This window comes from Orbicella faveolata, unplaced genomic scaffold, assembly GCF_042242905.1.
Source record: "Orbicella faveolata isolate gen_17 unplaced genomic scaffold, um_ofav_v1 contig_1, whole genome shotgun sequence".
Classification (NCBI taxonomy): domain Eukaryota; kingdom Metazoa; phylum Cnidaria; class Anthozoa; order Scleractinia; family Merulinidae; genus Orbicella; species Orbicella faveolata.
The window spans coordinates 25,957,525-25,971,540 of NW_028301536.1; the positions used below are offsets into that span (position 1 = coordinate 25,957,525).

The 14,016-nt window shown below is 36.5% G+C and overlaps 1 protein-coding gene across 1 annotated transcript in view; it reads right to left on the bottom strand.

Moving 5' to 3' along the window:
• Positions 1-13,343, bottom strand: part of LOC110043640 (tyrosine-protein phosphatase non-receptor type 13-like) — a 50,325-nt gene extending 36,982 nt beyond the window's left edge. The window contains exons 1-19 of the mRNA XM_089297597.1: positions 13,094-13,343; positions 9,172-9,286; positions 8,806-8,960; positions 7,777-7,872; positions 7,081-7,166; positions 6,389-6,454; positions 6,108-6,200; positions 5,867-5,953; positions 5,483-5,554; positions 5,087-5,273; positions 4,247-4,585; positions 3,526-3,769; positions 2,844-3,033; positions 2,395-2,463; positions 1,804-1,887; positions 1,625-1,715; positions 1,239-1,309; positions 1,002-1,075; positions 267-450 (exon numbers count right to left, since the gene is read on the bottom strand). Coding sequence (XP_089153723.1) covers positions 267-450; positions 1,002-1,075; positions 1,239-1,309; positions 1,625-1,715; positions 1,804-1,887; positions 2,395-2,463; positions 2,844-3,033; positions 3,526-3,769; positions 4,247-4,585; positions 5,087-5,273; positions 5,483-5,554; positions 5,867-5,953; positions 6,108-6,200; positions 6,389-6,454; positions 7,081-7,166; positions 7,777-7,872; positions 8,806-8,938 — 2,166 coding nt within the window. The 5' untranslated portion in view covers positions 8,939-8,960; positions 9,172-9,286; positions 13,094-13,343. The remainder of the gene's footprint in view (positions 1-266; positions 451-1,001; positions 1,076-1,238; positions 1,310-1,624; positions 1,716-1,803; positions 1,888-2,394; positions 2,464-2,843; positions 3,034-3,525; positions 3,770-4,246; positions 4,586-5,086; positions 5,274-5,482; positions 5,555-5,866; positions 5,954-6,107; positions 6,201-6,388; positions 6,455-7,080; positions 7,167-7,776; positions 7,873-8,805; positions 8,961-9,171; positions 9,287-13,093) is intronic.
• Positions 13,344-14,016: the final 673 nt, after the last annotated feature.

Genomic DNA, 14,016 nt, shown 5'->3' on the forward strand with positions numbered 1-14,016 from the left:
TAATATATAAATATAATGTAACTGATAGAAATCTGGAGCTAAAAATCCAAATTTTATTAAGTATTTTTCTGCTTTATGTACTGTGCTGTATTGTACACAAAGCTAACTAAATGGTCAAATAAAGTACTGAAAGCCCTCCTGTGCATTCAAGTACAGCAAAGATCATAAAACCTGGGAGTAATCTTGATTACACCTTTCATGTATGAAGTCCCCTGAATGTAGTTATGATCAAGATAAGCAGTTTTAACATGTGTACATGTACATACCCTGCTTGGAATGTAATGTTCTGGAAGGAAGTACTCATCACCAAGTGTATCATTGTAGTCTCCTGTTTCTGCCTGAAGTGCAAGTCCTCCAAGATTAAAGGATGCTTCCTCGTGACAATAGAGCTGCCCACTCAATACGTCATCCCGCAGCTGAAGGTAAAACTGGTGAATGGTCTTTTGATAACTGTTGCAGGAAGGAGAGACCATCAGATACGATATTTAGTAAATCATTTCACACAATTTCCATGCATGGAAGTTAAGAAACACACTAGTTGCTTGGGAACTGGTGCCCTACAAGGTTAGTGGGATGTCTGATACACTAAATCAACACAGCACAAAGGTATACAATGGCAACCCTAGAAGCGGAAAATAACGAAATTACACTGTCCTGTATATCGGTAGGTGCTCTAAAGATGTTTGAAAAGTGTTTTGCCTATTGCTACATGTATTTTATGTACCAACTCAGCTATGTAATCACCAGATCAGATTGGAACAGGCATCATCTATTGTTAGTAACACATTAGTTGATGGACCAAGAGGCGTGTCTAGAATCATAGGCACATAATGCGTGCAAAGAGTTGGCTCACATTGGGTGCACATGATGTTACTACATCTTACACTGACAACACATATAAGTAACATGATAAGTAACAAGATGTAAAAAAAAAGTCACTAGTGTTTTACTTTTATAAATGACTTTGCACAGTATAAAAAACAAGAAATATTTTAATTTACCTTATAAGAGCAATGTTTTCCACATAAAACTTGACCCTAAAGTACAGAATAAACTTTTCTGTAGGTTCTTTCCCCTATGAATAAACAATACAAATACTGATCAAAGAAAAAAAATGATGATAGGAGTAAGTTCATGAATGATAATGATCCATGCTACATGTGAATTGAACTTTGATTTATTTCAAATAAATGAACTTTTATTACGCTTATTCAATAATTTAAAATTAACTAAATTACCTCATCTTTCCACTTTGGAGGGGCATATTTTGCTAGTTTCACATCCAAATCTAAAAACACATGTTCCCCATCTGCAATAATTGATCAGAAAACATGAGCAATGAAAATCAACTAAATTCTTGGAAAACTTCTGACTGATTTCTACCACAGTACGTGTAACAGCCTATGGTAATAACTAGTGAACTCATTACTTTCATTTTCCTGCACAAATAATTTAATTTTGTGATTATCCTAAAAATCCATTTTCATGCCAGTGAGCTCTGCAAGTTTTGCGCCCTGGCCTATGTATCGCTGCTGTTGATTTTTCATCCAATAATCAGCCAACACCCTGCAGTTTTGCTGTTTATACTACATTTTTCTATAACTATTCTGAAATGTATTCCTACCTTGTAGCTGAGTAAGACCAAAGAAAAACTTCTCTGTTAATCCCAGATACTTGATGACTTGATCAAACAAAGCTTGAGTGGTAGTGGTAGCCTGAAAATCCACACAACAAAATCTCATTCAGGACAGGATTTAGTTTGAAAAGAAAACAGATGTCACTGAAGTTACACTATACATGTACCTCAATCATCATCTGCAGTTTTTGCCTGTTCAGCACTACGACAGTCACCAATCTTCTGCCATGAGGTAAAGAACCAGCTTTCCTCTGATTAAACCATGCAATAGTATTATAAATGATTGTAAGTAAGATGCACAAATAAATAAAGCAGGTAATGAAATGGCAAACATGCGTGAAAAATAAAGGACATTTCAGTTATTCGTGAGTCATTTCTACCCTAGACACAAGATAGTTTCAAGTTTGGAATTAAACCAGATGAATAAAAGCTGAATAAATGGCCTGTAAAAAAGCAGGAACTTTTTAGAATTTGACAGCAGTGCACTGTTCATAAATGACACATGTAAAATGTTGCTGCTTCTTGAAGATTTTTACTTTAGTCACTTTTCAATCAATCAGTCAACCAATCAATTGATCAATCAATCAATCAATCAATCAATTTTTTTCATCTAAACTGTCACAAAGTATTTCTCAGAACTACTAATTCCGATATCCCTTTTCACATGGCACACAAACTCTTTCTCACTGATTTACATAGTTTTTATTCACTGCCAGGTCTTCAGGTCTTGTTACTTTGAGGCTAAACCTCAAACTTACCGGTGAAATGTTCACAACTGACAGGTTTGGGTCTTTTTCAACCAGGACAAACTCAGGACCAAAGAAATACTGCAGTTACAAATGAAAAAAAAACCACCCTGGTTAGCATTTGCACTTTTTAACAACAAAACATGCTTTGGCACCCTTGTTAAAAATTACCCTTGGAAGAGCAATTTACCATCGCAGCTGTCACAAACAGACTGTCTCTCTGGCAATAATTGATAACTTAAATTGAAGATGAAACCAAAGACATTCATACTTTACTGTCTTTTTCTTGCCAAGAATTGTCCTTTGAAGTGTCATCTTCCATGATTTCAAAAGATTTTTCATGTTTCTAAAACCCATAATTTCAAAAGCTGGAATAAAGAAGGCATTCTTGCTACATAATGTTAAAATATTGTTAGAGTTTAGTACACACATTAGCACTCTATACAAGCTCATCTACTCACTCCTAGTTTAGTTTTTGATCCAGCCCTGCCTTTGATATCTTTTGGAGCACCATTACTAACGTGTATGTCTGGTACAGAGAGAAAACGCTGTGGCATATGACGTGCATGATCCACTTCATCAGTCCCTGGAAAACTCCCCTGGTTCAGCACTTGTTTTCTTAAGTCTACTGCTGAAGAATGCTGACGATCACTGGACAGCAAATAATATAAAAACAATTAGTAGTAGCTCAAGAAATTATTGATACCCACCCCAAATGAGGTCATTTGAAATTCTTAAAGCTAAGTACATGTATGAAGGTACATGTAAACTGGAATTCAATTACAGACAGATGTAAGTGGCAATAAAATAACAAACATTCCTTGGAAGGGGGTGGAAAGTAGGGATATTTTTGTGCCAGGCACAAAGTGCAAGTTGAACTTGTCCTGGAGGAGGCAAAGAAAACTGTCCAGATTAGGAGTCTGGTGGAGATCCACAGTTGTGAAATTAACAATATTTGTTTGCTTATTTCAGTGTCCACAATTAGTACAGTAGCGCTAAACATTTCGACACTTAAAAAAAGTGATTTTACTTATTTATTTCTCAACTGTGGACAAAACCCGAACTTCATTTTCCAGCCTACAAGCATGCCACAAAGGCTTGACAAATTAGTGCCAGTAGCAGAACTTTCAGTTTACATCTTACTTTGATATACGGAGATCTTTTCCAGCTCTGAATGCTGCTCTTGAAGCTGAACTGCCAATACTGGTAAGGTAAGGCTCACTTTCATAGCCGTCTGTCATGTATGACTCTGGTGCATAGCTCCCTTGCATAATTGACATCATGGATGAACGGCCATCAGACAACATGGACGACTGTGGACCCGACACCATGGAAGAAGTGTCTGTGATTGATGCATCACTGTCATAACGACGCAACATTGAATTCCCTGGAGATGGATTTAAAAAACCTGTTCCATAAGACATGATTGATAATCGCAGTTATATACACAACTTAAGCAGTTGTGAAATTAAAGCCTAAAAAAAGTCCAGGATTGAACGGGATTAAAACCCATGACCTCTGCGATACTGGTGCAGTACCCTACCAGCTGAGCTATCAAGCCAACTGGGAGCTGGTCATGTTGTGAGTTTGTAATATACGGGTCCTGTAGATGGTAAACATACGGCAAAGATACAAGTAAATATATGAAAGATCATACATTTGAACTGCACAGAAAGATATGAATACATGATTGATCATAACAATAACATATTTAGTTAGTTGGGTTTTTTTTAGCTTTTTTTTGTCAGGCTTTAATTTCACAACTGCTTAAGTTACAAGTGTAATATAAGTTTCAGCTGCACACACAATGCAAACTTGAGTGCACTGTAACATTGATCGGACATTCAAAAATTACAGTACTCACTGGATGCAGGCACCAAATCAGGTCTTGATTTTACATGTACATCAAGATCATGGCCTTTTGCGGGGCCTTCAAAATACCCAGCCTTGGGGGTAACATCTTGGCTTGAGCTTGAGAGCGGGAGATTGTTCCAAGACGTCCCATTTTGGAGTGAGGCTGAGCTATCAGGCCTTGACTGATCACGTGTCCTAGGCCATGTCCGGTCATGAGTGACAGGTTTTGATTGGTCATAAGAGCTTGGCTCTGATTGGTCAATGCTTGTCAAAACATTTGATATGTTTGAAGGGGAAGATTTTCGACTTCTGTCTCTTCTTGCCCTTTGCAGATGATCCTTGTATTTATCTATCATAAAATTAAGAAATCAATAATACAAGGATTACAAATTAAATTTACAAAGTGACTTCTTGATAACTTGGCACTACACATACGTCCTAACGCCTTACGCATCCCATGGCGCAGCAAAGACAGATGATGACACATACATGTATACATGTATGTATGTCACAATACCTTGCATCAAAAATTCATTATCGATGATACACTGTAGGCAGGAAAAAATTAAATGGATAACAATCCATCCCACAAACAGGACAAACTTTCAACAGACCTCCAACATTGCTCATTACATGTGACCCTGGTAATGCTGCTAATGACATGCTTAAAATAATAATCGATCTGTCACAACTGTGAACAAAGTCAACAAACTTAGGATAGACTGGAGAAGCGATTAAGATTTCACTGAATCTACATCACAAGACTGACAAGAATTGACCCAAATTATTACGAAAATTTGAACATCCATGACACTTAAAATGTGTCATCTTATTCTTAACGTGAACTCACCTAGCACATGAGGAATACGAGGCTGCTTAATAGGAGGTGTCAAGGCCAACTCAGTTGGTGAGCCTGATCGACGATAATTTGACCCTACCAATTCTTCTGATGTTGGTTGACCTTGTGTGCTGATCCTTGAGGGTGGGGGTGAAGGCAAGCTTCGAGGGCTGGCTAAATCAGTTATCAGTGATGGCTCCTATAGGGAGTAGAGTATTAACCATATCATGGTTACTTCTCGTACATGGCTGGCCATATCAAGCCATATCATTCCACAAGTGAGCAAAAACTTGTACAACAGCTAAGAAACTCTGATCACCACATTACATTGACTCAAGACTCAGTATCTTGTGGTTGTTTGATAAGAACATGCAGATAATGGAACTCAATCCCATGATCAAATCATACCTCTCCATTTATGAACTCAGAGTTATCAACATGCACTGTTTCTTCATCAAAACTGTAATCTTCTTCTTCATTCTGCAACAGACGACATAATCAATAATGTAAAGATAGTAAAGTTACTAACACTGCTTTATCAGGTTTGCTTAGTTTTTATTACAGTACCTGACCTGGATGAAGTGAAGAATGTTGAGAATGTAGTGTCCTGTCCAGCAACTCAGTAGTGAACTCAAACCCAGACTACTTGATCAGGAGTCAAACAAGTCAATCATTAGGTCCCCTTACCTCTCCCCCCTTCACCCAATTACATGTACAACATCAATTAACTTTGTTACATTCAGAGATAGGATCAGTCGTGGTTATCAAACACTGATTAAAGAGTCAACTTACATCTGGTACATCATCTCCCAAAACAGCAGTAACCATGGATGTAATGATGTCACTGAAACGTCGCCTTTTGCGATGTCCATGGCACATCTATGCACAAAGACAAAAATCTTGATAAAAATGCTTTTTGGAAAAAGAGTCTGGTCTTGGACCTTTGTTACACAAATATAGACTGAAACACCAACATAAACAGTGCAAAATGCCTATTGTAAAAGACAAAAGTAAAGGAATGCAGATAACTTACCTCCAGAACTTTTGTAAGGGAGGTCCGTAACTGAGAACTTTCTTCGCACATGGAAAGAAGTACATTTTCTAGATTTTCACTCAAATTAACTGGCTGTAAATTTAAAGAAGTTTAAAATCAAAACACATGTGAAATGGACTCCAACTGCAAAGGTCGACTAATCATACTATGCAGGTACTAGAACTGTAAGGGGAAAAAAGCATGGCGACCACTACTTAAGAAGAACAATGTCTCTTGAAATAAAAAGGTAATACTAGAGTACATTTACAAACATTTCTCACCTTTCCAACAGGGATTTCATACTCTGCTGCATGATATAGTGTCATTCCCAGTGAGTATATACAGATCTGTTAAACATAGCAAACCACTTTTAGAATAGTACATCTTTTCTTGAGGAATGGTTTGCATGTATTGTACATACATGTACAGTAGTATGTTTGGAGGAAGAGTTTGAGGTACATTTAACAATCTTGTGCACAAGCACTGAGTTCAGACACATGTCAAAGGCCCAGAATTTAATTCACAAGCACAGTAATTTTGCATCGTCAGACTGGCCTTAACTTAGGTTCTTTCAGATTTGGATCTTAACTGACTTTCCTTCACCAGATAACTGTAGGCTGCCAGATTACAGCCTGCCAGTACATTTTAACAGGGCTGATTATGATGAGCAGTGACAAAACAAGTTACAGTTACAGCTATTGTTACACAGTAACAATTCTATCTTGAAACACGCATCAAAAATTTAAAAACTTTTTTAAATAAAAAATATTAAAACAGAACTATTAAAACTGTGCTACTGTAGAGCAAGCAAAACGTTTCATTTCCGCTGTGACAAAAAAAAGAGATTGAGGAAAAACTAGGTTCTAAGTTATTATACAAGGATCAAGTAAGTATGTTAACGTGTACACATTTAAATTATAAACAGCAAAAAAATATCTATTTGATTAGGGGAACAATAATATATATTGAATACCTTTTCTAGAGTTCCCTCACTTCCAAGGGGTTTGTTGTGTCTTGAGTACAATTCTGGAGCTGTGTAAGAGCGATTCCTTGATGAAACTGAAATGCAATTTTGGGCAACAATGTTAAACATACATGTATGACCAAATCAGTAGTTACTATGAACACTTCTTTAACATTCACAGATTCACAGGTCTCAAATTCTTGGATGTTGAGCTCAGACTTAAGAGGTGATAATTTATTACATCATGTGTAATGTTATCAGAGTTTAAGTGGGAGAAAAAGTCATCATTGTCAACAACCCAACAAGTACAGCTGTGGTGGGATTAAGAACCCATCCATGTACTACGCTTACATCTATGTTTTCTTGCACTTTTCACCGGCTTTGGGTGTTTGCTTTTAGCCCAACTGACTCACTGGATTGTCAGTGTTCTTACTGGTTGACTTGACTGATTACACGTTACTTTTGATAACACTTGACTGAACACTATTCAACCAACATGCCCAAAAGATAGATGTGAATGTAATATATTTGAACCTAGACCTTTTCAATAACGCTATACAGCTTCACTTACTGAAGACTTGTGAATCTGGCAAATGACTGGAAGGGACTTTATAATTATAGTGTTTACTCCTACATCTACACTGTTACTTGGCATAATGTAGATTACCCTTTGTGTGTAATGTATCAGGATTTGACAGATCTTACCTGTGTGCAGTGAGAACTTAACCTTGCCATTGTGGCAAAGAAGTAAACTTTCTGGTGTAATTGTGTATGTGAGAAGACCCTTCCTCCTTGCTTTACCTGGTTGATAAATCAAACACAGATTTGTAAATCTCATTGCAATTAAACACATGACTGTGTGAAGGTAGTAAATATTGCCTAGACTAGCACAAAATAAAGCTGTATCACATCAACTGTTTTCCAATCTGAACAAGAAAACAATAATTGCAAGTCAGGTGTGGACATCTACAATACAGTGTTGGTTCAGTGTATTTTTTATCTGGATTAAGAAAATATTTTTTTAATAAATGTATACAAAACAAACTTGGTTAAGCCTTGAAGAAGGCCCAGATCCAGTGGGTTGGTTGTGTTTTGAGTACAATTCTGGGGCTTTGAAAGAGCAACTCCTTGTGGAAAGTTAAACACATTTTTAGACAATCATGAACAACAAATGACCAGATATGAAGTTAATATTAACAGCTCATTAACATTCACAGATTTGCAGGTATATTCTTGGTGTTGAACTCAGACTTAGAGGTGATAAAATTACATCACGCGTAATGTTATCAGAGCGTAAGTGGGAGAACAAGTCATCATTGTCAACAACCCAACATACAGTATACAGTTACTCATATATTCATCCATTTATACACCTGGGATGGGCTAGATCTTATCCAGGAGAGTACATGTAGAGTACATTTGCTACCAGTCAATTCATGCCATAGAGAGTTAAGAGCAAGTAGAAACTCAATTTTTTTTCAAATGAAGGTTAAACTTGAGAAAGGTTCTCACATTGTTTACAATGTGGATTGTATGGGAATCCAGGGCTGTGCTCTAGAAGTGTCCGGGTGCCACAGGCAACTAACTTTAGTTGGAAAAAATACTTACTTTTCACATAAGCTTAGGTGCTAGGCACCCGGGATTTCATGGTTAGGAACCTTTAGACTCCTCATAATTTTTCTTAGACCACAGCCTTAGAATCTGCATTGCTTCTCCTTCAAACTTTCATTTTACCTTTCACAAATACATCCTGCAATGCTACACTTGATTGGGACAGCAATGCCCAAAGTTCTTCCTCACTAAGAGGGCCTGCACGCACCTCAAGAATCTCATCTAGTGTGACGGAATTGGCTGTCAGGGCGGGCATGGTTTCAAACTATCTTGGTACTCTGAACAGACAAAAGCAGCATTGAATTACTTTTCTAAAAATGGATTATTGACCCATTGATAGATGTGGGGATTCAAAAAATTTAATACATCCAGTAACTTCAAGAGAAATGCATATCAAGGTTTTTTTACTACTGAAAATATACCAAATTTCAGGCAACGAAAATTTTATTGAGTAGTTAAAAACATGGTAAAATATGTGGTATATATTACCTGAAATAAAAATGCCTGGAAATCAAAATAAAACATGGACTCCGAAGTTTTCTCTGCTTCATCTTTTACTGTCAGTCTTGCTGTTCTTCAAAACCATGGGCCCACATTTTTGCCACTAAAATGGAAATAGTAAATTTCTCATGATAAGTTATTACATGTATAAAGTAAAAACATTATGACACAATCTACAAGCCTGTTTAATTAATATCAACTTTCTTACTACATGTACAATGACTTGTACAGTGTCCTTGTAAAATTTACAAACAATCTACAGAGTAAGTACACACATTAATCAAATTCAAAAGCCACGGTAACGCACTATACAATAAAAAATTTTGACTGACTGTTCACTTGACTAAAGAACCCATGTACACATGGCAAACAAAAACCATTCTTTTAAGAAGACATTAATGCTATTCATAGCTGAAGTGAGTTACATAGAAACAACACACCACTAGGCTAGTAAAGTGTAACAAATTTATATTTACCACTGATCACAATGATAACATCAGCCATTTCATTTCAGTAACAAAGTGACATGTGACTAACTGGGTGTTGAGCTCAGACTTAAGAGGTGATAAGAGGTGTAACGTTATCAGAGCGTAAGTGGGAGAACAAGTCATCATTGTCAACTGCCCAACATTTACAGTCACTTGCACACTTGTGCATTCATGCATCTGTGATTGGTTAAAGGTAGATCTCATCCAAGAGAGTACCCATAATAATTTTTACTCCTTATCAATTAGCATTACGGAGCAAGTGACTGATCTAAACACCACTTTCTTGTCCTATATATCAAAACTTAAACTACATGTAATTTCATATATATACTGTCTGTTTTCCTGCACCTTGCTAGATACATAATACATTATTTTGTGTTACAGATTGTATTATGAAGCCTTAACTCTCTAATGACACCTCTCAGTAGACAGCTGACAGTTGCTTTCCCACTGGAAATAACTGTCAGTCATGGGTACAGCTAAAGGTGTATACTTGTGAATGGAAAGAGACACTAAGAACATAAAAAAGTGGTTCCAGATCACTGCTCAAACCCAGACCATTCCATCCAAAGTCAAATGCGCCAACCATTAGGCCATCACATCTCCCAATAAATTATAGTCAAGTATTGAGTAAAAAATAAGATGACAACACATTGCCTCAAGTGTAATGACTCAAGAACCTTTGCAAAAACACAAGCTAAGAGAAATTATTAAAATTTCAAGTTTCAGTCCATTAACACAAGTTGTCTCAAGTGCCTCTTGTACATGAACATTATGTTCTCAATCAAAATAACTCATCTTAAGGTTCTAGCTCCTTAAATTTTATGTTTCAGAGAAAGCCAGCCAAAATTAATATAATACAATAATACAACTGCAGATCTAGACATTTAATACAGTCCACCTTAATTAACCTGGTTGATAAAAGGTGTTAAAAACAGATTCCTTGCCTATATTGTGCATGTATTGAAGATTCCGCAGTGACTCAGTATCAAAAACCTTTTAAGTTTAATTTAGTAACACAATACAGAATAAAACTATCTGATTTCAAAGTAGAATTCTCTTTTAACTTTAAAGGCAAACTACACTGATGGAATTATCGGGGGTCTGCAAAATACAGTTTTCACATCATCATGATCTAAATCTTGTTCACAAGTCTGTATGGGCAGTTAAGTAGTCACCATCAACCTCAATAGAACCCACTTCTCCATAACAACTCACTGTAGATACCATCTACAAGAAACATCTGATCAATATACTTGAAATATCAGTTTGACCGCAAAACACATTTTAACGAAATACATGTAAATACTCAGTATGAACAGGTAGACAAAGCTTGCCCCTGCAGTCGCCCCTGCAATGGTTAATAAGACTTTGGTGACTAATGTAGTCTATGGTATCTGCCTGCGGTACTTACATCTTATAATTAGCCAAAAATTATTTTTTACGACTGCTCATAATTTACCACTAATATTGAAATATTGCTCATTACATCTTATTTCTTGAACATCTCAGATTCAACACATGGAGGAAGGCAGGGGTGGCGGCAAAAGACCATGTTGCTCAGAGAAGAAGGATTGATGGCCCCATTCTCCACGAGGAGAGAAGGGAATAATGATGATGACATCTTATACTGTATCTCTCAAACCTTTTATCAAAGCTCTTATATCACTGAATGTACACATATCACTCTTGTTATCAAAGGATAAACAATGCAATATTATATTTCCAGTTGCAATACACAGATTTTTTAAAAAAATGCTCCTAAAAGAATTGAAATACATGTAACTATTATGGAAAAGAGGACTGTCTATCGTATTTCAGAGCTTACATGAAACAGGATACAAATCAAAGCTTAAAACTAACAGTCAACTTACACAGCCTTAGATAGCAAGCCTATTTCAAATCCTTGCAACATGTCTTTTGCTTTTAAATTAGGTACCCATGTTTGAAACACGAAAATTATCATATTACAGAGTGCTGCAAATTGAAAATTCAATATCGGGTATTCTGAAAAATATTAAGCCACGGGCAATGATATGACAATGATCTGCAGTCATGTTGCACGTACTGCAGACGAAGCCGGTGGCTACACGTATAAATGTAAGCCTGTGAAGTGACATCAAAACAAGCCCAATAGGTGGCTTGATAACATATAAAGCTCCTCCTGACTACCAAGACAAGGAGATCTAGAGCAAAAACAATTAACAAAACTATTTTGGGAAAAATAAGAAATGACTAATGTAAGCTCAAACACAAGGGGAAATGGTTAAACATCTGCCAAATATCAGTCTATAGCTTGCAAGGGATAAAAGGTGTTTATAAGAAGTGAGCACTGCTTTGGTACTGTAGAAACTTCCATAAAATATTAACAAGCATAAATATTATTAGTGTAATGGTACAGGGTGGCTGAGCAATTTGGTTTGTGGAAATAAGAAGGTCTCATTATGTCAATCTTTCCAATTTTTACTAGCCTTTTCACAAAATTAAAAACAGCTCAGAGTTTTGAGAGTCAACAGCAAGAGAGAAAATATTGTATGTTGATAATTAAAATTCTAAATAGAATTTAAGCTTATGAGCAGAATCCAATTTTGAAATTCAAATGAACCAGCAGGCTAAAAATACACTGTTACACATTACCTTGGAAAGAATGCATTAGAAAATCAATTAACATCACTTAACATATACATGGTCAAAAATCTAAATCTAAAACTGTTTACTCTAAAGCCAGGATTTTCGCAAACAATCATCTACACAAGGCGATCAAACTCGCTTCTTTAGCTTTAAGAATGAGTTGCTTCATTTTTACAAACCATTACTGCAGCTTCATAGAATTAAGCTTACGTTGACCGTATAAACAAAAAAGTTTTAAAGCAATATTCTGGTTTCCGATCCTAAACGAACCGCAAATAATTGGTTACACTATTCTTGCTTGTGGCTAAGTACAAAAAAATTAAATTTTCAATCGAACAACAATGTTCTGAAATAATCAAGCAGACCAGAAGAACGGAGAACATAAGACTTTACCCTTAAAATTGTTTAACACCTTCCACCTCAGCTACTTTGTAATTCACCTTCAAAACAACTACTGTGTTTAAAAGATAAAATGAGATTACCGGAAAAGTGAGAATCATTTGTAGAGTCCCATCGCCTCAGCTAAATATTATGCCTAAGGTAAACTTATCTTATAACAACGATTTACTAACTGGCACTGAATTGTCTTCTACATATCAAATACGCAGTGAATCAAATACCTTTCTTTTCATTACAACTCTTCTCTTGACGACGGTAAAGTCTTTCGTGTGAAAACGGTCCCACCTTCCAATCTACGTTATCGCTTTTCGATTTAGAAATCAACTAGAGATACAGTGTAGTCTATTAAACCGCCGATACGATACGAAACACACGCACACATGGAAGCTTACCGCAACCAGCTGAAAGACGACCAAAACAGCTGATACAGAAAACCACCTTGAGCAACCCACGTCCTATGGAAATTTCACTTCCACTAGTGTACTATATTAAGCACTGTTATAGAATACTGAAAATCCTTCCTCTATTCATTGCACCTGGTGCATGTAAAGGATGTTCGATCGGATCTTGTCCACGGCCTCACAACAGCCATCACAACGACTCAACGATAAACACTCCGTCAGGATTGGCCACAAAGAACCCACGTGACTAGTTGATTCCACACCAATGAGTCATCGCCGACATTTTGGCTCGTTATTCAAATTTCACCTACGCAAAATAGCGTAAACGAAATGGATAACGTGGACGAGGATAAAATATATTAAAATATAATAATAAAATTTCATTTGGAGAAAAGAATCATTCCTTCTTGTGGTCTGAAAAGGCCAGGGAAAAACAAATAAAAATCGGGTAACACAGTAAGTACCTGGTAAGCTTAATTTTATTTAAGCTTACTACAATTTAATGCTACAGGAGCTAAGGAAGGATCAACTCGGATTGCTAGTTTGATTTAAATAAGAAAAGCAACTATTTAAGAACAGTCGAAGTAAAAGCAAGTTGTCATTCTTATCTAAATTCGATTTGATCCGGTCCGGGTTTTGTTCCTGTCCGAGAGCGTTTAATACATATTTTTATAAACACGAAATGCGGAAAATGGCACTACGGCCAGTTAGACTAAGTAATGGCGCTCTGGTTAGCCTAAATAGCGCTCAGGTTAGCCTAAATACTTGGGTAAATATAACTTACTCGACAGTGGTTAGCTCTCAATACCCTTTATACAGACACCCGTGCTATACTCCGCACCCGTCCCCTGGGCGTATCCCACATAATCATTGCAGAGACCTTTACAACAAAAATCCGGGAGATCGCTAATTTT